At 37.1% G+C, this 24246-nt stretch overlaps 1 protein-coding gene across 7 annotated transcripts; it reads right to left on the bottom strand.

Annotated features, from left to right (window-relative positions):
* Positions 1-11559: 11559 nt before the first annotated feature.
* Positions 11560-23184, bottom strand: LOC148852204 (syntaxin-52-like). Of its 7 annotated transcripts, none has more exons than XM_088943913.1 (7): positions 22772-23184; positions 22365-22534; positions 20716-20938; positions 18308-18513; positions 18107-18207; positions 17978-18022; positions 11560-11845 (listed from the first exon to the last, which is right to left on the bottom strand). In XM_088943913.1, exons 3-7 carry the CDS (start codon positions 20931-20933, stop codon positions 11714-11716), a joined length of 702 nt encoding a protein of 233 aa, XP_088800039.1. In that variant the 5' UTR covers positions 20934-20938; positions 22365-22534; positions 22772-23184; the 3' UTR covers positions 11560-11713. The 7 variants fall into 7 exon arrangements, with proteins under 7 accessions (XP_088800039.1, XP_088800038.1, XP_088800042.1 ...); XM_088943912.1 differs by having other exon boundaries at positions 22365-22529; XM_088943916.1 differs by having other exon boundaries at positions 22369-22534; positions 22772-23033.
* Between the last annotated feature and the right edge of the window lie 1062 nt (positions 23185-24246).

Genomic DNA, 24246 nt, shown 5'->3' with positions numbered 1-24246 from the left:
AGACAAGTTCAAGACCAACTCAAGCATTATATTTAGGTGATTTACTTGTCTATGAATTTTATTTTTTCTATAGATAACTTTAAATTTTATTGTTATAAACAAGATTATAAATGATATCTATTTTGACTATTTGTTCAATTTCAAACTCAATTTGAAGTGTAAGCCTTTAAGTGGTTTGGATCAAATTAGGGATGGTGAATTAGTGATTTTGTGGGAATTTTTGGGTACCTGATCCATCCCAAGTTCCCAACTCTAATAGTACCTATTTATACCCAGATTAAAACAGTGTAGGGTTTTGGGATGGGTTTGGGTTTCGTCCTTTCTCTTTAAGTTACCTCAATACCCAATAGGCCAATACCTAAACATGTGTAAGTGTGTACATATTATTAAGCATAGGAAATCTTTGGTGTTGTGTGCCGAAAATATATGATACTAAAAGAGTTTTGACCAATCAACTCCCTCCCCCTCTAGATTTATCGAAAAAGAGCCCATGAATTTTAATAAAAGAACATATGATTTATTTCCACTTTTATGAAATTACTTGATTGATTATAAGTTCTTCTAGTATCATAGTCAAACCCTAATAAATATATGTACATGTTTTACAAGAATTAAGAAATAAAACCGGTTTAACAAAGTTTGGGACAAAACGGATGATAGAACATCACTTTTTGCGCCACTATAAGAAATAAATATATCTTGTATGTCTTTCAAACTTAACAGGGAATCACATTCCACTTGTGTGTAGTGGTGTCAATTGGATGGATTTGGTCCAACCCAATCTACTCCAATGTGAGGCCATTGAGGCCACTTATAAATGGATTGGACCCAACCCAGTCCAAGGATAAAAAAAAACCGTTACGTATCGCCTAATACGTATCGTATCAAGCCCTTCCCGATACGCCTCTATAGGGGTTGTATCGGGTTAGGGCCTAGTTCAAAGGGTAGACAGGACTTAAATCGACCCCTCTGAACCAAAAAAAAAAATGAAAAAAAATTAGAACTTAAAAAAAAGGGTCGATATTGGCCAATACGTCCTACCGGCATATCGACCAGTATCGATACTTTGAACCTTGATCCAATACAAACCAAATCCAATCCAATCCATTAAAATGTAAATGGATTGGATTGGATCCAATCCAAACCGAATGAAATATAAAAAATTATATAAAAGCATTATTAGCATTGAAAAAACACTTTTGTATAAGTACTTTGATAAAAATACTTTCAAAAAAGTGCTTTTGTAAAAGAACTTTTTGAAAAGTAGTCCATAGACTTTTATAAAAGTACTTTTGTAGAAGTGCTTTTGTACTTAGAAGTGTTTTTATAAAAGTGCTTTCATAAAAGTACTTTTATAAAAGTGCTTTCATAAAAGTGATTTTCTAAAAGTGCTTTCGTAAAAGTGCTTTTATAAAAGTACTTTTGTAAAAAGTGCTTTCGTAAAAGTGCTTTTATTAGTGTGATTTTGTAAAAGTGCTTTTATAAAACTACTTCTGTAAGGGCACTTTCATAAAAAGTACTTTTGTAAAAGTATTTTTATAAAAATGCTTTTATAAAAATGTTTTCGTAAAATTGCTTTTATAAAAGTACTTTCATAAAAGAGATTTTATGTTGTTTTCAGTTTTGATTGATTTCAAATTGGACAAAGGTTTGTCCTTATAATTGGATTATTAGAAATTTAGTTGAGGTCTAATTCAAACCAATAAGAATATAAACCAATTTTTTTTGGATTGGCCCAATCCAATAATTATAATGGACTGTCCAAATCTAATTTGATAAGGTTTGGTTCGGATTGGATCCAAATCGAAAGTGGTCAATTGGCATCCCCACTTGTGTGATGACAAGGTTTGGGATAGTGAGAATGTTGGGATATTGGGAATGGAAATTTTCACATATACCCTATTTGTTGCCATCCTTGGATCAAATCCCACTATGGGATAGTCATATAGGATTAGGAAAACATATATATATATATATATATATATATATATATATATATATATATATATATATATAGATAGATAGATAGATAGATAGATAGATAGATAGATAGATAGATAGATATATCAAAAGTTTCCCTTTTGAAAATGAATATAACAAAAGTTACTTGATAAAAATTATAATATTATAACATATAGATAGACCAATGACTGGTATACCCTTTGAAGACATAAAAATTTAGAAATAGGATTTTATAAGAAGAATTTACAAAAACAAAAGGGAATGTAGTTGTGTCAACCCTTTATAGGCATTAAGAGTAAGACCAACCTAATTACCCAAATGGCCAAGCGCACACATGAGCTAGTCTCACAACCATCTTGGGCTTTTTGGTCTTTCATTTTCAAACTTTTAACTTTTTGTAGTGTTTGAAGTCAAATAGAATTAGGAGTTGGAAGTTGGAATGCATAATGGGGTTACTTGAAACCAAATCTAAATTGTCCAATGTCAAACTCCAATATATATTTTGAACCTTTGAAAGTTTGAAAGGGACAAAAGTTTCAAAAAGAATGGAAACTCAAAAGTCAAAAGACTCAAAAATACAAATTACATACAAAGACGTGAAGCGATTCTTGAAGCTTGAAGATTCTGATATACATCCCACTGGACACCACGACCCAGTCTACCTTTGTAAAGCTAGTGGCAGATGGGCTGAGTTTATTGAATATACACCTAGATGAGGCCCATGCAAGCCGCGCACGTGAATAAATCTCACACTACCTGTAGCCTGAGACTTAAGGTATTATTAGCTTTTGCTTGTTTATTTTCTTTTAAAAATGACCTACAATCATTGGGGAAATCATGGGGTAAGGGGAATATTTCGTACGAGAATGGCAGGTTGTTATAACAATCCAACTTATATATCATTCTATTCTTATTTCTCTGAGCATGAATGAAATAGTCGATCCCTAAACTTGTCTCTCTTCCTCCGAAGCAGTGAGCAATGTCACTATAGCTCAAGGACGGACTGATGCCTCTTCTCATTGGCGGGAGGAAAGCGACACTAATCCAAAATCAGAGCACCAAATCTTAAGTGGAAACATGGAAAGATTGGGGAAGCAAATGGTCGGAACAAAGCATCACCAAGAGCGCATTGACCAACGACCAGAGGAGCTATTCAATGGGATAAGTAGCCTCACTCCATCAAAAAGAACCAACAGACAAGACCCTCTAGAGGAGCTAAATTAACACAATCTTTGACTGTAACTTAATATGTTGTAAACTTTCAAAGGCTTTCGATGAGAGCTAATGGCTTACCAAAAGAATACCTTGTGGGTTGTTTTGTGGCATGATTGGAATTGGAGAAAAATCGTTTGAACTGGTGACTCTAACTAGAGCCATTCGGTTATACCGATTGGAGGAAGAGGGATGGAGGCTAGGAGAAAGGTTGCAGTGAGGAGTGAAAATCCAAAACCCAAGCTATTCCCGAACCAAAACCTAGATGGAGGACCTCAGATGCCAAAAGTGAAGTGATTAACACCAGTAAAAGTTCGAAAGGGAAGTGCCAAGGGGCTTTGCTACGATTGTGATGAGTTGTTACCCCTCAGTACAAATGTATGGTGCAAAATATATTATGGATCATGGCTCATGGAGCTAGAGGAGGAGATATAGGAGGAATCGGGTGGCCAAAAGAGTACCTTGACATAACTAAAAAGCAAGAAACTCCACTTGAGATCTTGCCACACAATCACTTGTATTAACTCTTTTTAGTCCATGTGAATCAATGGTAGTCTCTATAACCGACCCTTATCAATCCTTATAGATAGTAGGTAAATTAAAAAATTTTTAGACCCTTAGGTGGTTGAGAGAGTGAGATTCTCTCCCTCCTCTAATCAGGCTTTTGAAGTCATGGTTTCTACTGGACAAAAGCTATAGGGTACAAGCAAATGCCTTAAGGTACCCATCAAAGCCCAAGGTGTGGTCATAGTTATTGACTTTTATTTATTGTCATTGCCTATATATGATGTTATTCTAGGCATGCAATGGTTGAAAACTTTGGGACTAGTTCTTTGGGACTTTAGTGCTCTATTTCTCTAGTTCTTTGATAGTGATGGGGCCCACGAGCTGAAGGGAATAAGGATACCTAAAGGCAGAATTGTGGAAATGGATTAGAAAGAAAAGGTAGTGGACAAGGCCTATGAAATATTCCTATTACAACTGATCACTCATACCCAAGAAAAGCCTAAGATGACTGTGGACCCTCATATAAAAGCATTATTGGATTCCTACCCAAATATTTTTGTAAAACCAGTAGGCCTCCCACCCCTTAGAATACAAGACCATGCCATTCCCCTCCTGGAAGGCACCAATCCCATTTTTGCTCGGCATTACTAGTATCCCTGTATTCAAAAGAAAGAAGTTGAGCTTTTGGTGAGAAAGGTGCTACACACTGGAATTATAAGGCCTAATACTAGCTCTTTCTCCGCCCCTATTATTCTAGTGAGAAAAAAATGGAGGGTGGCGCTTGTTTGTTGACTATTGGGCCCTCAACAGTGCCACAATAAAATACAAGTTTTCCATGCCCATAATAGATGAATTATTTGGAGCCAAGGTGTTCTCTAAATTGAACCTTCGGTTCAGTTATCATCAAATAAGGATAAAATAAGAAGGCATACACAAAACCACTTTTAGAATACATAAAGGGGCATTATAAATTTCTTGTCATGCCCTTTGGGCTAAATAATGCCTTGTTAATTTTCCAAGCTTTGATGAAGAATATATTTAGAGATCATTTGAGAAAATTCATCATTGTTTTAGTTGATGGCATTCTTGTTTACAATGAATCTTTTGAAACCCATCTTCAACACTTGAAGGTTGCATTAGAGATCTTCAAGCATTACCAACTATTTGAAAAACTAAGTAAATGTCAGTTTATTGTACCTAGAGTAGAATATTTGAGTCATGTAATATTGACCCATGGAGTCAAGATGGACCTAGAATAAATTAAGGGGAACCACTTTGCCTAGGCCTAAATTCAATAAGGGATTAAGAGGTTTTCTTGGGCTAATAGGGTATTACCGTAGATTTGTGAAGGGGTATGGAGTCATTGCCCAACTCTTAACATAGCTCCTTAAAAAAGGAGAATGGAGATGGATGAAGCAAAACACCTCAGCTTTTGAGCAGTTGAAACAAGCCATGGTGATTGACCCTATGCTTACACTACCTGATTTCTCAAAGAGTTTCATTGTGGGGAGTGATGCAAGCACAATAGGCCTTGGAGTTCTACTCTCCCAAGGGGGTAGGCCCATAGCGTATTCCAATCGTGCTTTACAAGCAAGGAATCTAGGTCTATCTACTTACAAGGAGTTGTTAGCTATGGTTTTGATAGTTAAAAAATGGAGGCATTATTTGTTAGCTACAAAATTCACAATTTTGATAGAACATAGAAGTTTGGGTTTTCTCTTGAAGCAGAGAATTCACACCCCCACTCAGCAGAGATTAATTACCAAGTTATTGGGCTTTGGCTATGAAATTGTGACTCAAAGGGGGAAGGACAACGTGGTGTCCAATTCTCTCTCTCGAAGGACTAAGGAAGAGTTACTCGCCATCTCCCACCTAATTCCTAGTTAGGTATAATCAGTTTAAAAGGGAAACAACCTCAAGTTCATAACTATAGAAGATTATTATGGGATTATAATGAGAACTCGTTCCAACTAAGTTCAAATACATGAATTGAATTTTATGGAGGAAGGGAAAGATAGTGTTAAGCTCATAGTCTGAATTCATGAGTGTTTTGTAAGAGGAAGCCCATGAGTCACCTTCAGGTGGCCATTTCGGGTATCAGAACACCATGCACTACCTCAAACAATTTTGTTACTAGGAGTATCACTTTGAAGTGAAGAAATGGGTCTAGAAATGTGAAGTATGCCAAAGGAACAAGACTAAAAATGTAAATACTCCTGGGCTATTATAAATTCTACCACTTCGAGAGTGGATTTGGACTGACATCAACATGGGATTTATAGAAGGATTACCCTCCTCTCACAAGAAGACCTCCATACTTGTGGTTGTAGATAGATTGTCCAAATATGGACATTTCATTGCTTTGACTCATCCTTTCTTGGCACAAGACAATGCTAAGGTTTTCATGAAAGAGGTGTTCATATTACATGGTATGCCTTCCTTGACCATCAGTGATTGTGATCCCACCTTCACAAGCCTTTTTTTGGAAAGAGTTATTCAAACTACAAGAGACCAAATTGTTCATGAGTTCAGCCTATCACCCATAATCGAATGCCCAAACTAACGTATTGAACAGAACCTTGGAGATTTATTTAAGATGTTTTGCAAGCACACATTCACACAATTAGGCCAAATGGATAGCGGTTGTTAAATGGTGGTACAACACCACCTACCATTCCACCTCCAAGCTTACACCATTTTAAGCAATGTATGGCATCCCACTACCTATTCCATTGACGAACATTCCTGGTATTGCAAGGTCACAATCAGTGGAAAAAGAATTTCTGGAGCGAGACAAAGTTTTATCACAACTCAAAGAAGACCTTGCCCATGCAAGGACACCATATGATGGTTAGGGTTGATAAACACAGAAGTGAAAGGGAGTTTGAAGTTGGTGATTTGGTTTATCTTCATCTCCAACCGTATAGGCAAGCCAACTTGGCTCTAAGGAAATTCTAGGAGCTTGTTGCCTGGTTTTATGGGCCTTACAATGTGTTAGAGAAAATTGGCCCATTGGAATATAAACTGGACTTGCCACCAGGCTGTAAACTCTACCCTACTTTTCATGTCTCATGGATCAAGAAGAAGTTAGGGAGCCAATGCCATTTCATAACTACTCTACCTCATTTTTACACTATTGGAACTATGTTGCTCTATCTGAAAACTATACTAGAGTGTTGAATCATCAAAAAGGGGGATAGAATAAGGGTTGAGATGTTGATATAGTGGGAAGGGACCCAAGTTTCGAATGCTACTTGGGAGGATTGAGAAGTTTTGAAACAAAAATACTCTAGGGCCCACTTTGAGGACAAGGCTTATCATAAAGGGAAGGGAGTGATATACATCCTACTGGATTCCACGACCCAATAACCCACCTTTGTGGAGCCAGTGGTAGATGGGCCAATTGAGTTTATTGAACCCACACACCTGGACGAAGCCCATACAAGTCATGCACGTTAATAAATCCCACATCGCCTATAGCCTGAGACTTAAACTATTATTAGTTGTTCTTCTACTTTATTTTGCTTGTATATTTCCTATTAAAAAGGCATATAATCATTGGGGAAATCTTGAGCTTAGGAGAATCCTACTCTTCTTATTTCTTTGAGCATGAATGAAATAGTTGATCCCTAAACTTGTCTCTTTTCCTTTGGAGTGGTGAGCAATCTCCTTATAGCTTGAGGACAGTCTCGTGTCTCTTCTCGCTAGTGGGAGGAAAGTGGCACTAGATTCAATGTTCAATCCAACATTCTAGTCATCTAGTGTTTTTTAATTCTACTATTTGTAAGATTTTGTTCTCTAGACTAGCCAAAGAGATCATTTAGTTCTGTTGACTCACATTTTTCTGGGTTCTCTTGATTGTGCCTCAGAAGCTGCGAATAACAACCGTCACAAATAAAAAGAAAGAAACAAGAAAAAAAATTAGGATATTCATATAAACCGAAGCCACCCTTCCATGTTGTAGACTAGTTCTTGAAATGATAGCTTAGATAGGACAATCTTTATGATGTCGAAAGGGTCTAGATTCTAAAATAACTTTGAACGGCCATAGTTGATTGAATAGTAATTATAAAGAAGATAGAAAGAATGTCCACCTTATTATTGTTTCCAATAATGAATAGCCTTCATTTTTTAGCTCATCATTTGTTAAGGCATCAAGACAAATAGCACTAATAGCCCGACCTTGTTCTGTAGTGGAATTGTGTTTTCTCTCGAGTTTGTATTGCTCAACCTGTAATATTTAGAATAATACTTAAGTATAAGAGTTGATATATAGCCATTTCATTGTCTAAAGTTTCCAAAATTAATCACTAATGTTGTGTTCGGTTTGAAGGAAAAAGTAGGGAAAGGAAAGAAAAGATAGATATAAGAGTTTCCCTACCTTTCCCTTCCTTTTCCTTCAAACCAAACATAGCCTAAACGATGTATTTGCTCAATTTTTGTTGCTTGTTCTACAAAAAGATTTTCAAGGCCTCTCTCTCTACAGTTTCTATTGATGAAGCCATTTTGATGTCCTTATTAGTAGAAAAGGAGTCATATTAAAATAGAATAAACAAGGAAAATGAGGATTCTGAAAATCTAAAAAAATGCTTATTAACTTGAGCAGGCATTTTAGTTGTCGATTGATCAATCTATACTTTCTCTACTAGCATGATCAACATATTAAAGTTATCTTGGATTTTTCTTGAACCATTAAAGTATCTTGATTTGTTTTGAATTTGATAGATGTTAATTTGAATAGCCATTAGAAATTATTCACTTGAATAATGAATAGTTGACTACTTGAATCATAAAAGTTGGAATTTGGAAATTTTATCTTTGTAGGTAACTTGATATCATATAATTCACTTTCAGACGTATGATTCATTAAGACACAGTAAAGTTGTTTGATTCTATGGACTGTTGACATTTGGTTAATGGTGAAAGGATTTCATATTATATTATAATATTATATAATCCGAAGAGTTTTATTTTAGCAATTGTATTACGTTAAACATCTATTTTAACAATTTTATCATGAAATAGCCTTGGCTTCTCTCTTTGTATGCATATGAATTTTATTTGGTTCTTGTATTATTTATTTTTATTCATTTGTAAATTGTATAGGTTGAATATGTCATAACAAGTTAGCTCCCAACATTCTATACAAATTGATAATTCCATTCCATTAACCCCAGTTGATAGCTCTAGACCAAATGCACCAGATGCAAGCTCAAATCCATCCATATAAAAGGCGACGATGGAATATGAAACCATTCTTGCTTTGATCATTTCTTGAACTCCTCCCACTCATAATATATATATACATATATAATGGGCATTAAGAGGCTTCTAAGATTGCAGCTGTTTTTAATAACTCTTTGCTGGTGGCATTTGGATTGTGGTCCACTTTTCTTTAGCTCTTGTTATTAATTGATGACAAAGCATTAAAACTTTTCAATATTTAAATAAAACAAAAGGGTAATTTTAAATTGAGGCATTTTGTTTTCTTTTTTATCATAATTTGTTTATGTGGTGGTTAATTCATTTATGTATTTTTTCTAGTATAAGAATTATAGTTTTTTTTTTTTAACATGATAAAAATAGCCTTATACTGTTACATGGTATGACTAAAATTTTAGTATTTATATATGTCATCCTATTTGAATTTAGGTTTTTTTAGGAAAATGAGGTATTATGATTCCTGAGCTTCATGCTTTGATACTTGTCTCTAATGCCTCTAAATGTTCATACGATGTATTCTAACCCTTCATACACAGGAGGATTTTACATTTTACCCTAAAATTTAAATGAGCAGGAGAAAGGTGCAAACAACAAAAGGAAAGACATTAAGCTTCTGCAGTCTTCAATGACATGGCCCATGCAACAAGGTAATGTGGAATTTGCCAATAGTAACTTAACAAAAAAGGGGGAATCACTTTCAAACAAACAAGTTTATGGGCAAAGAGAAGAGCATAGAATACATCAAGTGCCTTTGCCCCCTCGACTGACACAATAGGTACGCATACAGCTCTTCATATACGAAAGGCCAGTTCACTTTGGCTGTTTTAAGATCCTCTACACATGACACTTGGCTAATTCAGGTCCTTATTTATCGTTTCAGCTAAAAAAAAATAGTGTAAAATTCCCACACTCATGACTAGATGTCATTCACAACATGTTACCAAAACAGCCCAGGCTGTTAAAGTTTTTCCATGGAACGCCCCCTATGATATGTAAAAACCGTACCCATGCCAGCCTAAAGTGGAATAGCTGCACCATCCAAGTTGATACAACTCTCATGCGGCAACACCTAGCGATTCAGAGGTGGACTGCCAGTTGTGGGCCAATTGGATTCATTTAAAAGCAAGGTTTAAAATTTTGATATGGTACATTGGACATTTCAGATTACATCCCTAACTCTCGAAATCTCAAATAAAGGGTAACTTTGACACTTTCAAGAGGTAGGTAAATCTAAAACTAACCCTAAACAATTTTCAAAAAAAAAAAAAATCTAAAGAAAAGATATGAAATATCAAAACATCTAATACGCCTGTTCGTATCAGACATATCAATACTTTAAAGCATGCTTGTAAGCACAAAAGAGTTTGTAGTTAGTAATTCTAGACATTGGGCATTAGCCGTGGCAATAACATCTTGTGGGGAGAAGTTATCTATCCATCCCTTCAAAAACCTTATGACCACCATTTTCACGCATGCCAAAACACTACTGTACAGGAAAAGGAAAGAGCCATCGCTGTCGCTAACTACTGCATAACAGGAGTCCGGATCTGCCGACGCTGGACTCGTTTCTAACCCATAGAAACTCTCTAGTCTCTATTTGGCAGAAAAACTTTAGCTGTTGGTGCCCAGTCTATCCTGTTAAGAGAATTTCTGAAAATGCAACCTTACCACGAGAATAGGTAAATTAGTAATTACATATTAATTTATTTAAAGTATGGGCGTGAATTGCCCAAAACATGCTCAATCCAAGAACTGTTTCAACAGCCTATACTATTGGGCCCCAACAGCCAAAGTTAACCCCTATTTGGCGTTTTGGTGACTGAAAAATAAGACAAATAAGTTTACCAAAGGTTTGAACATTGTTCCCATGGAGAAGCAAGAATGTTGCTTGAGGGATCTAGTTTCCATAGAAAGGAAGCATAACTAGATTATGTTGAACCGCTAAATGTGGAGCATGCCTTTCTCCTGCAACTTCTCTCTTCTGAACTATCGATACAGCAACTAAAGTAATAAGCTAATTGTAGATGACCTACAAGTAGGGGCATAAATTGGACTGGATTTGGTCCAATCCAATCCATTATAAATGGACCAGGTCCAATCCAATCCAATGAATGTTTTAGACCAATTTGCACCACTCCAATTCAATGTCTGGATTGTCCAATCTGTTCAAATTCATTTTGATTTAAATTAGTTTCAACTCAAACTCGTTCCATTGACACATATTCTTTCTTATCTTTTATCAATGGATCAGATATTGGCTTAATCCAATACAATCCAATATAAATTTGTTATGGACGGACCAGGTCCAATCCAATCTCATAAATATTTTGGACTGGATTGGTCCAATCCAATGTCTTGTTGGTCTGTCCAATCCATCCAAATTGATTTTGAATTGAACGGGTCCAATCCAAAACTGGTCCATTGACAGCCTTACCTACAAGACTTGAAAAAGCCTTACTTACCATTCTTGTCATTCCACATAACTGCTAACTCCATTTCACTTCCCAGGCTCCTAGCAACATCTTAGCATGAGCTTGAAGTCGAGAATTCAGGTTCATGTAGGGTATGTACAAAGCATGAACACTTTAAGTCTGTAACCCTTTATTTCCACCTTATGATTGAAAGATAATGATTTCTAATAACAAACCACAAAAATTAGAAAATATTTATTCTATAATACTCGGCTATTTGCAATTTACAGAGAGGGTTGCCTTGGTTACATAAATGCTATAACCAGTGCAGAGATAAAAGCAAGAGAGGCCAAAGATGAGAGAAATGGTCACGGTGTTTGCCATAATTAAGATTAATATTACAAGTACTTGATCAGCGCCCAAATAACCACAGTCAAAATCACAATTCCAATTACTGCCAAGAGCATGCACATGCAGGAGCAACCCCCCTTGGTCCGCTTATTCAGGATTGCCAGTCGCCTTTGCACTCTCTGCCACAATAAGAAAAATTTAAAAGAATGAAGAATACTTTAATAGTTCATCCAAAGGGAAATGATGAGAGATCTTGATTCAAGAAATGGTAACAGAAAAACATAACATCTATCTGCCAGCATTAGCGACTTCTCAAAAGAAAATTTTTCCACAAGAGACATCGAGTCCTAAGAACAGAAATGGAGCAGCAATCTTCATTGAATCTTCTGCTAACAAACTTTGAGACGAAGGTACTTACTGTTGGAAAACGTAGGATTACTGGTTCAGATCTGAAAATAGAATTGTATATATTCCTAGGATTGTGAAAGGATTGATTTAGAAAGTTTTTTCTTTCTATTTTTGTACTTTCTATTTTCTCTTTTTTCTTGTTTTTCTTCTTTCTATTTTTTTTTCTTTCTATTTTTCTTTCTTTCTATTTATTGCGGCAGCTTACTGTATAAATATGCCCATTGGCAATAGAATGAAACATATCAGTATTCTACCATTCCAAAACATGGTATTAGAGCTCTAGGTTTGTCAACCTTGAGATTTTTTCGGCCTTCATTGCCAGTTTTTTGTGTTTTTCTCTTCTGGCCTTCAGTGTTGATCTGTAACCAGAAGTGTTCCTTTATTCTCCTTTCCTGCTGGCCTTATTTTTCCTCCATTAACAATGTCCGACATGACTGCAACAAGTACTCCCATCCAAACCGATGAAAGAGCAACAAATTCTCATCCTCACACTAGTGATTTGCAGAATATTCAGACAACATATAGACTGAATGGCCAGAATTACTTGAAGTGGTCACAACCAGTGCGTACCTATTTGAAGGGAAAAGGAAAAAATAGTCACCTCCTTGGAACAGGACTAAGGTTGGGCGAGCCAAATCTTGATGCTTGGGACGAAGATGACTCCATGATTATGTCATGGTTGTGGAGTTCAATGACACCCGAGATCAGTGATACTTGTATGTTTCTTCCCTCTTCAAAGGCTATTTGGGATGCCGTCCGACAAACCTATTCCAAAGCCCATGACGCTGCTTGTGTCTATGAGGTCAAAGTGAAGACTGTGGCGGCCAAACAAGGGAGCAGGAGTGTTACAGAGTATGCAAATCTATTGCAAAATTTATGGCATGAGCTTGATCATTATTGGGTTCTCGAGACAAAGTGTGCAGATGATGCTGTGATCTTGAAGAATTTTATTGAAAGAGATAGGGTGTATGATTTTTTGGTCGGACTGAATGCTGAATTTGATCAGGTCCGAATACAAATTCTTGGCAAAGAAGAAGTGCCTCCCTTGTCAAAGCTGAGGAAAGCCGTTGTGGAATCATGCTTGAGCCTAAAGATCCCAAAGACTCAGCCATGGTGGCAAGGGGAGGAAGTTACAGTGGTTCAAAGGGTGAGAACAATCACAACTTGGCCCGTGACACAACCACCCGTGACTCTAACGATAACCTCTGGTGCACCTATTGCAAGAAGCCCAGACACACGAAAGATCGGTGCTGGAAACTTCATGGGAAACCTTCCCCACATCCAGCAAGGAATGAGGAAATCGAGGAGTTTCAAAAGGAGTTCAATAGGCCCATAATATCTCCACAACCCCGCAGCAAGAACACTCAAGTCAGGGACCATTTAATGATGAAGAAATTGAAAGGCTAAGGTGCTTCCTGAAATCCTTGAAACCAGGAAGTGGTTCTACCTCTCTTGCTTTCTTAGGTGAGTCTTTATCTCTAGGATTACATGCCTCGGCTAGTGTTTTTCCATGGATTCTTGATTTTGGAGTTACTGACCACATGACACCCTCTTCACTACATTTTCTCACCTATACACCCTGTCCTAGTAATGGAAAAATTTATGTTGCTGATGGTTCTTTCACCACAGTGGCAGGGATTGGGAATATTCAAATTACTCCATCCCTATTACTTAAAAATGTGCTTCATGTTCCTAAGTTATCCACTAGCCTTATCTCTATACATAAACTCACCCAGGATGTGAACTACAATGTTGTGTTCTTCCCTTCTTATTGTGTATTTCAGGACCAGGTTTCAGGGAAGAAGATTGGACTTGCTAAGGAAAGAGATGGACTCTATTACCTTGAAGCAACCAGCAAATCATCTCACACTGTTATGCATGTCACACACGAGTCATTCTTATCTACATCCAATAAAGATTTAATTTGGCGTCATCATTTCCGTTTTGGTCATCCTTCATTCCCTATTTTAAAAACAATGCTTCCTTCCTTGTTTAAAGGAATTGATGTTGAAACCTTTCATTGTGATGTTTGTGAACTTGCTAAGCACGGAAGGGTTTCTTTCCCAATCAACAATAAAATATCAACTCCTTTTTATTTGATTCATTCGGATATATGGGGCCCTTCTCAAATTCCCAACATTACTGGTTCCAGATGGTTCCTCACATTTATTGATGATTGCATTAGGGTCACATGGATTTTTCTTCTTAAGTCTAAATCTGATGTGGGTACGATTCTTCCCAACTCTCATAACATGGTCTAAACTCAGTTTGGTGTGAAAATTAAAAGGTTTCGATCTGAAAATGCTACAGATTATTTTAATCAGAATTTGTCCCCATTTTTTCAGAAAGAAGGCATTGTGCATGAATCTTCCTGTGTTAACACTCCCTAACAGAATGGGGCAGTTGAGAGAAAAAAATGGCCATCTTTTGCAAACCACCCAAGCCTCTCTTTCAAAATCAGGTGCCAAAACAATATTGGGGGGAAGCTGTCCTTACTGCTGCCTACACCATAAATAGACTACCATCTAGACCTGTTCATGGGCCGAGTAGCCCAATGGCCCGGCCCGGCCCACAACCCGGCCGGGCTTGGTCATATAATTAGGCCTGCGGGCCTGATCTCGGGCTTAACACAGTAAGCCCGACTGTGTTTTGAATCGGGCTCGGGATTTGTCAAAAAAGCCCGGCCTGACCCGACTCAGTATTATATATTTTATAAAATATATAATATGTATTTTATATATTATATAAAATATATAAATAATATAATATTTATTAAAATATATATTTATAATTTAATATATATATATTTTTTATTATTTTCTTTATAATTTCAATCTCTCTCTCTATTCAATTGCTTCAACATTAATAATAATAATAGTATAGGCTAAATTTCGGGCCCGGGCCTCTTCGGGCTTTTTATGAGGGTCGGGCTCGGGCCCAAGTTGTAGGCCCGATGGTCGGGCCGGGCTCGAGTCTTAAAAAAATTTGTTAATACATAGTAAAAGCCTGGCCCGGCCCGGCCCATGAGCAAGTCTACTACCATCTAAAGTTCTTGACAATCGAAGCCCAATACAAGTCCTTTCTCAAATTTACCTTGATATTCGAGCCTAAAAAAATCTCACACCAAGAATTTTTTGCTGCACTGCCTTTGTTCATGTCCATAATAAGGGAAAATTAGACCCACGAGCAATCAGGTGTCTTCTTGGGATATTCCCCAACTCAGAAAGGTTATAAATGTTATCATCCAGCCACTAGAAAATTCTACACCTCCATCGATGTCACATTTGAGGAAGGAAAATCTTTTTTCACTCAACCTTATCTTCAGGAGGAGCCCTCATTAATGGAAGATAAGGCCTCGAATCTACTCTCCCTAGATGTATTACCCTCCTCACAGACATTCAATCGTCAAGAATCACATCCCTCTGAGTCACATTCCTCTGAGCCCCACATTCTCGAGTCTCAACAAGAGTCAAACAACCCGACCATTGAACCAAATTCAGACACTGTTAACCCCACGAATGATGTGCATGATAATGTGAGATATATGCATGTTTACTCTAGGAGGAAAAAACCAGATCCTCAACCTGTGCAAGTCCAAGATTCAACTCCTAATCCTAGAACTGAGGGATGCTTAGATCCTGAACCTACACCTTCACAGTATGAGTATGGACTACCTATTGCACTGAGAAAAGGAACCAGAGAATGTACCAAACGCCCATTGTACCTTTTAGCCAAATATGTATCATTCCAAAGATTCTCTAAATCCCATAAAAGTTTTCTGGCCAGCCTTAACACCATTCCAATTCCTAATACTCTAGCTGAGGCACTTTCTAACAAGGAGTGGAGAAAAGCCATGAGAGTGGAAATGGAGGCATTAGAAAAAAAAACAACACATTTGGCTAAATGGGTTGTGGATCTACCAAGAAACAAGAAGACGGTAGGTTGTAAATGGGTGTTCACAATTAAGTACAAATCTGATGGGTCATTAGAAAGGTACAAAGCACGCCTGGTAGCCAAGGGATATACATAGACTTATGGGGTAGATTATCAGGAGACTTTTGCTCCAGTAGCTAAAATGAATACAGTAAGGGTGTTACTGTCGTTGGTTGCTAAATATAATTGGGATTTGCAATAGTTTGATGTAAAAAATGCGTTTCTCCATGGTGATCTAGAAGATGAGATATACATGGACATTCCACCAGGTTTTGGAGAAGGCATTAAAGGGAACAAAGTTTGTCGGTTGAAGAAAGCACTATACGGTCTCAAACAATATCCGAGAGCATGGTTTGGAGGATTTACGAAGGTAATGCTGAATACGGGTTACAAGCAAAGTCAAGGTGACCACACATTGTTTATCAAACACACAGCCTCAAGGGGAGTTACTGCACTATTAGTCTATGTGGATGATATAATCGTTATTGGGAATGATAAAAAGGAGAAGAAAGCATTGAAAAACTGCCTTGCCAGAGAATTTGAGATAAAAGACTTGGGGAGACTAAAGTATTTTCTCGGAATTGAAGTTGCACATTCTAAACAAGGCATCTTTATCTCTCAACAAAAGTATGTTGTTGATCTTTTGAGAGAAATAAGAAATATGACATGTAAACCAGCTTCTACACCTATAGATCCCAATCATAAACTTGGAGAAGCCAACGAGAATGCAAGTGTAGACAAGGAGATGTTCCAAAGACTAGTTGGAAAACTCATTTATCTTGCACATGCACGACCGGATATTGCATATGCTGTAAGTGTAATAAGTTAGTTTATGCATACTCCTAAAGAAGTTCATCTGCAGGCTGCTCATCGAATTCTGCACTATTTGAAAGCCAATCCAGGAAAAGGAATTTTATTCAGAAGAAATGGAGGACTGACTCTTGAAGCATATACATATGCCGATTATGCAGGATCTCCAGTAGATAGACGGTCCACTTCTGGTTACTGTACCTTCTTAGGAGGAAACTTAGTCACTTGGAGGAGTAAGAAGCAAAATGTAGTGACTCGGTCAAGTGCAGAGGCAGAATTCAGGGCTATGGCACAAGGAGTGTGTGAATTACTCTGGTTGAAGATAATTTTAGAATACCTGAAGATTCCACGAGAAGAGCCTATGAAACTATGTTGTGACAACAAGTCAGCCATCAATATTGCTCACAATCATGTTCAACATGACAGGACGAAGCACATCAAAATTGACCGACACTTATAAAAGAGAAACTGGACAGCAAGTTGATTTGCACTCCTATGTGTCTACAAAAGGACAACTGGCCGATGTACTTACTAAAGGGCTCAATAGTACAGACTTTCGGAGAATTATAGCCAAGCTGGGAATGGAGGATCTTTATTCACCAACTTGAGGGGGAGTGTTGGAAAACGTGGGGTTACTGGTTCAGATCTGAAAATAGAATTGTATATATTCTTAGGATTGTGGAAGGATTGATTTAGAAAGTTTTTTCTTTCTATTTCTTTCTTTCTATTTTTGCACTTTCTATTTTCTCTTCTTTCTTTTCTTTTCTTCTTTCTATTTTCATTTCTTTCTATTTATTGCAGCAACTTACTGTATAAATATGCCAATTGGCAATAGAATGAAACATATCAGTATTCTACCATTCCAAAACACTTACCCAATTTATTCCATCAAATATTTGGGGTTAAGGAGTTTGATTTCCACACAAGTAGATCCCAGTGGTTAGGGATTTTGATTTTTCTCCAAAGTATTCTTTTCCGTAATGCAAAATTTTTTCTTTTCAGGTTATTACAAATATAAAGTGGAAATGATCTATCCTTTCTTGCTTATAAGAAATGTCCCCAAACCAAAAGAACAAAACCTCCAGTCATTTTGTTCATGTATGTCAACCTCACTAAGCTAATAATGAATGATTGAAAATCATAGAGATATTAAGTCTAACCTGTAGCCTGGAGTCTGTTGAGTCCACGTGTTCATCCAATGTATCCTGCACAATAGAGCAGCAGACATAAGATTCAGCAATTAATATAGACATTTGGAAAAGGAAATGACCCATAGACAGAAAACATACAAGGAGCCTAGTATGTAGGCTGAGTTCCTCGTTCACTGCCAATGCAATATGTTTAGTGCTTAATACTGTCTCCTCCAATTTCTCAAGGCCTTCATCTTGTTCTGCTTCCAATCCAATAACACACGTGTTCAGATAGGCAAACCTAATGATAATAAAGAATATGAAAGAAGAATGTTCTCTGATGAAATCGTGAGAACTTGCCTTTCATAATTTGTCGTTGAAAGCCCACAAGGCCGTAATTGTCCAAGCCAGTTGTTCTGCTCATGACATCTGTTGGCTTTGTATCTGGTCCTAGCAAGCTGTCTCTGTTAGCAAAATTGGACATGTTCAATGTGGAAGCCATTTGGTTGGCTTTTGATCTCAAATGTGCAAGCATATCCTGACGTCGATGCATCTCCTTCTCTGTTCTGTCCATTGGAATGAAACAGAGCATAAACAAGATTAAGAAACAGAGTTATTTTTCAATGAAAAAAACAGCTTAAGAGCTACTGAGTTCAGATAATAAACTCAAATTTACAACACCAGAGTATTGTGGGAATGACAAAATTTGATCATATCTGTCTAACCTGATCAGAGTTATTGAAGTCCAGTTGGGAGAACATGGATACAATAATTATGTTAATAACTGACACCCAAATCTAAATGATATGCATGCTCAGCCATGTTGACAAATTTGGGTTCATCATCATTATCATCATCATCTAAGCCTTATCCAAGCTATATGGGGTAAACTACATGAATCCTGTTTTGCCCTTGCATTATCCATTGTTAAATTATGAGCTCTTAAATCATTTCTTGCTACTTCAACCCATTATCTATTTTGATCTTCCTCTAGCCCTTCTAGTCCCTTGAACTTGGTTCCTTCAAATATTTAAAATAGAAATGCCTACTTTTTGATCGGTAACAGGTCAAAAAGCTTTATTAGAAACAACTGAAATTAGTACAGATAAAACAAAACAAAGTTGGGCTTTCCCCAAAGAAGCATGAACGGAGGTAGCCCCCATGCTACTGCCTTGATCTCCCCTAACAATACATAACTAATCCCCAAAAATAAATTAAAACTTAATCCAGAGGGGGCTAGGTTCCCAATAAAGTTCATGTCTCTTCACAACTGCCCTAGTAGCAGAATCTGCCAGTGAATTTGCTGATCTCAGGACTACTTGAATAAGCAGTTCAATTTTTTTTTTTTTTTCAGTAATCCAGAATATCATTTCATAGAGCAAACAAACTACAGAACACCAACAAACAACAAGAACTCAACAAACTAACAGTAAAACCAAGAAACCAAACACAGACAAGAGATAGCATACCAACACACTACAACCCAGACACATTACAAACTCAGACAAAAACTGCTTAGGACTCCTATTACTACTGCTAGAGACACCCAGAAATTTCAGATTAACAATGTTTGACGACCAAAAAGGAAAAACATCAAAATAGAACAACCTAAACTTAAGACCAGATTTTGCAATGGCGTGAGCAGCACTATTTGAGCTTCTCTAGTCCATTTGAAAGTGATTTCCCTGTTCTAGCACAATGCAGAAATATCTTTACACAAAAACCAAGATTGTCAAAGAACACTCCTTGCTTGGATCTTGCAGATAGCTGATGACTTGAAAGTCACCACTTTCTACAATAGCTCTATTCCAATCCGAACTGACCAGAACCTTCACTGCTTCCAAAATAGCTACAGCTTCTGCCATTAAGGGAGATGAAGCCTTTCACGTGTCTCGATTGCCCAAGTTGACTATTGATGTCTTTAATCCACTAAATAATCACTTTAAACCCCTCCAAGAGTGCTAAGCTTTAATATAGTTTCCAACCCCAATAGGGTCCATGATTATTTCTAAAAGCTCCTCTAGTTCCAGACCTCCCTGGGTTGCATAGACTACCTGAAATTTAATTGGATAGAATTTGGAATGTTTCTAGTTGAAAATAAGGACACAGACTGCCATCCTCTCAGTATGTCATTTGAATTGAAAACCTTGAATTATTCCTTTGTTAAGAACCAATGTGATACCCCAAATATAAATTAGTTCAATAAAATATTCAAACCTTCTGAGGATTGCTCCGTGTTGGGGAAAATTTTAGCATTTCTGAACTTCTCCTTATTATATCTTTTTTCTTTTGAGAAGATAACTTATTTCTCAAAAAGGGGAAAAAAAAAACTTATACTATCCATCAATGTTTAAAAACATGGAGGCATGAGGACCTTAGGATGCATGAGGCTTAATGCTCATTGGCTACCAATTAAAAAAACCAACTTGCCTTGGTTTCTGTGTAGACTGTAAAAGTTAAATCAAAGTATTGGAATCATATAATGTAAGCTTGTTAGTTTTTTCCTTTAATCTTATACACATGCTCTTACACTAGGATACTTAACCCACATGAGTTATCAATTTTTTCTAAAAGAAATCCAACTGATATGAGAAGAAATTAGAACATGCATGACAAGAGTATCTATCTATCTATCTATCTATCTATAGTGTGTATGTGTAAGATTCCAATGAGATAATAATACAATGCAGATCAGATTCTTGAGGAAACTAACAACAGAAAAGCTTGCAAATTACATAAAGAAACCTTAACTATAACAAAGCACTTACATAGGTTGCTTGCTTGGTAGCTTTGATAAGATAGACTGCAAGCTATCTAGTCTGGTCCCTAGGATTGTAATCTTCCTTCTAATGGCTGATGAGTGACGTTGTGTTTCTGGTCCTGATGGGGGAAAAGAACCTCTTTCAGAGATCATGCCATTGATGTCATCAGCAAGCTTTGATGCTTCACTAAATTCCTTCATCCATGAATCTGAAGAAGATACCATTGCAACTGAAAGAAACGGAGTTAACTAGATATGAGTAAACATTCCAAGACGAACACATATGAGCCCCGACTATATTTATGAAGATCCAAAATAGAAACATTTAGGACCGTGGGCCAGCACAGTGAAGCCATAAAATAGGACTGTGCTGGCACGACCAATTTTATTTTCAATTTTATTTCAATTTTATTGTATTTTTTTCAATTTCATTTTATTATTCATATATAAACCATTGTATACATCAAAATTCATATTGAATAAAAATTTAAGATTTTTTTTTCAATTTCTTGTCCATCTTGTTAATTTATTTTAGCTTTTCATTTTTTTTCAATTTTTCTAAAAAATCATGCCACCTGGCATTGTCCACACTACAACTCCAAGCATGTACTAGAATATACACATGCATCTTTTATCATGATATGCCTGGTATAGACATTGTTGTACCTCAAGAAAATTTTCTGCAATACAATTCCAACCATAACCATCCTTCCCATGGTTATTTGGTTATGGGCTTAATTTTGTCCAGCATCAAGCCTCCTACTACTGAAAATGTAATCCATCTACTACACCAATAAGAATATTCTGAATTCCAGCATATTTATCCAATACATGGTTTTCTTTCTATCCTTTTTTCCGTTGGTATCCAATACATGGTTTTCTATTTAAAAAGAAAAAGAAAGAATTCTGTAAGTTAAAAGCTTCAAAATTGTGTGTACTTTCCATCTTCAAATCTGCAATTCCAGACATTAATGCTTCTAACAATATAACTTCAAATGGTTATAAAGACATATCAAGTAATTTCACACATTCAGGTTTAGATACTTCCCAGAAAGTCATCCATCCAACCTCTTTAAAAGTTGCCACTTTATTGTTTCCGCAGTTGGATAACAACACAAACCAGAAAGGAGTTTAGCAATCACAAGTGCTCAACCAGGGAAACACAGACGCGAGAAAACGCAAAACAAGCCAGGCACGACTACTGAACTAAGAAAATTCTATATTCTACTAGCACGAACAATTAATGACTCCCTAACAGATTTCCTCCCTTATCTAAAACAAATCAGCCAATGCCATTAACCATAGTCCAAATAATCCTGCTGCTAGTTAAATCAATTGCCCAACAGATATTTTCTAGCAACTAGTAACCAGACCGGCAATCACCTTCTTAACTACATTTAGCTAAACGGAGCACAAAAACTCTAAACAATCCTGCAAAGTCTTAAATATAGAGACAAGAAAAATTTAACACCCTAGTAATGAATCGGCTACCCACCGATCACACAAATCCTACAAAAATTACGTAAATTTCAGAAACCAAAGCAAAATAACCAATCTCAAGATTATTCGAGAATTCAACAGATGGAGATCGTCATTATGAACTTCCATATGGAAACATGGAAGGATCAAGATTATACAGAAAGAAACATAAATTACCTACGCGTTGGAACGGAGTCTGAATTCGGTAGGTAGAGGGGAGATGATCGATTGATCAATAGTGGTTTCAGACTGTCCTTGTTAGTCCGGTGAGGTAGACAGCGAGATTTGAGACGACACGCGCAACCGACGCCACCGACGCCACCGATATCCGGCAGAGTTCGTCTGAGCTTCGTCGTCCAATTTGGAAAAAGCGAAATTCCTTAATAATGAATATAGTTAACGGAGGGAAAGAGACTAGTTCTACCCTGAGTGGGAATCAAGTCCTCTGTTTCCAAGGAAACAGGGATTCCCTATTCCGAGCCAGTACCACTCAGACACGTCACGACACTCGTGTAACACGTGATCGCTTTCTTATGCGGAAAATATGGAAATAAGAAACAGGGAGAAGAAAGGGAAAGCCATACCTGAACTTGGCTCTGCAAACGTCTGTCTGCTTCTTCGTTGCTCGACTTCTCTCCCTTTTTCCTTTCAAATCGTTGGAAGAAGTAACAACTTACGAAACAGAAATTGCTATGCCGAGAAGAAGAGAAAGAAGGAAAAGATTAAAGGCTAGAAATAGAGTAGAACTCTAGAAGTTGGCGTCGTCCGGACTCCAGCCTCCAGGCTCTCCAGAGTCCAGCCTCCAGGCTCCGGAGAGAAAGCAAGGCACTAAAGGCGGTCCGTATGATGTTCTCCTACTCTAACTCTCAAATTTAAAGTGTAGTTCCATGCACAAGAACCGTTGAATAGGAATCTTTTGTCTTCGATTTGCCATTTCTTCTGGCAAGGTGAATACATCACATCAGTCCTAAAAGTTATCCAACGGATACAGCGCTCCAAATTAGCAAGCCGTGAATTGGTCTAAATAGTGTTTTCTATATTTTGTTGACCATGGCGGTCGAACCGATGCCGGTTAATCTGGGAAGCTAATTGCATCCCGGGTTTGGGACGGTTGTGATCTTCTTATTAGTTATTAATCGACAAATTATACGGTTCAACCGTTCGCGAACAACCCGGCGGACGTCCGATTCGGTTTTTAAGACATTGGGAGGTCTTCACACCATCACATGAGGGTTGGGCCCTTTCTAACAAATGGATTAGTATTTATATGATCCATACCACTACAATGTGGGGCATGAAGTATGGGTGTCAAGTGGATATAGGGTGTAAGTGGGCCTGACTGTGGGCTTTTAAAAGTAAAATAAAAAGTGATGTCGCGAAAAGCTCGAGCTGTAACCTGTAATGGACCACTTTTAGCTCTGGCTTTGTAAGGTATGCTCCACAGCACATAGAAAGTCTAAGAAGTTATGTTTACTGAAAAAGCTAGAAATCCTATATGTTTTCATTCAGTCAAGAAAACGACTTTTTAGTGAAGCTAAAAGTGTATTTGAATTGAAAGGGCTTCGGCATTAGCTTTACCAAAAAGTCAATTTTGCAACATATAAATATAGTTTTAACTCCTGTTTTTTACCAAACAAGACTTCACGGCATTCTGAATTCCTCAGCTCATAATAACATCAAATGGGAAAGCGGCTTAGTAAAAGCAGCTCAATCAAGTCCCGTTTTGCTGCGGATTTGGCCACAGGGGATTTGGAATTCCTTGTTGAAAATGAAAAAGGAAAAGAAGATTGATGGATAACAGGACAACCCCAAAGAGATAGTTTTGTCAACTACTGTTTGTGAAGTTGTGGTTGCAAATTCAATTAATGGTACCGTCGAAGCCACATTCATCGTTGTCGTCGTATGTCGTTTGTTTTTTCTTTTCTCTTGTTGCTAAGTATAATATCATTTTCTGAAACTTGCCTTCCGAACAAGGCTTCACCTTTGAAGTTTGAAGGCTAGACCTCGTCAAAAAATGAAAGTGGATATTCATAATCCATACCCACAAGTTTTAACAGAA

The sequence above is a fragment of the Nelumbo lutea genome, chromosome 5 (genome assembly GCF_056320005.1).
Source record: "Nelumbo lutea isolate HS-2025 chromosome 5, American lotus-T2T, whole genome shotgun sequence".
NCBI classification, from domain to species: Eukaryota; Viridiplantae; Streptophyta; class Magnoliopsida; order Proteales; family Nelumbonaceae; genus Nelumbo; species Nelumbo lutea.
Note: the sequence above shows the minus strand (reverse complement) of the source record. Positions and strands in the feature narration are given on the sequence as shown.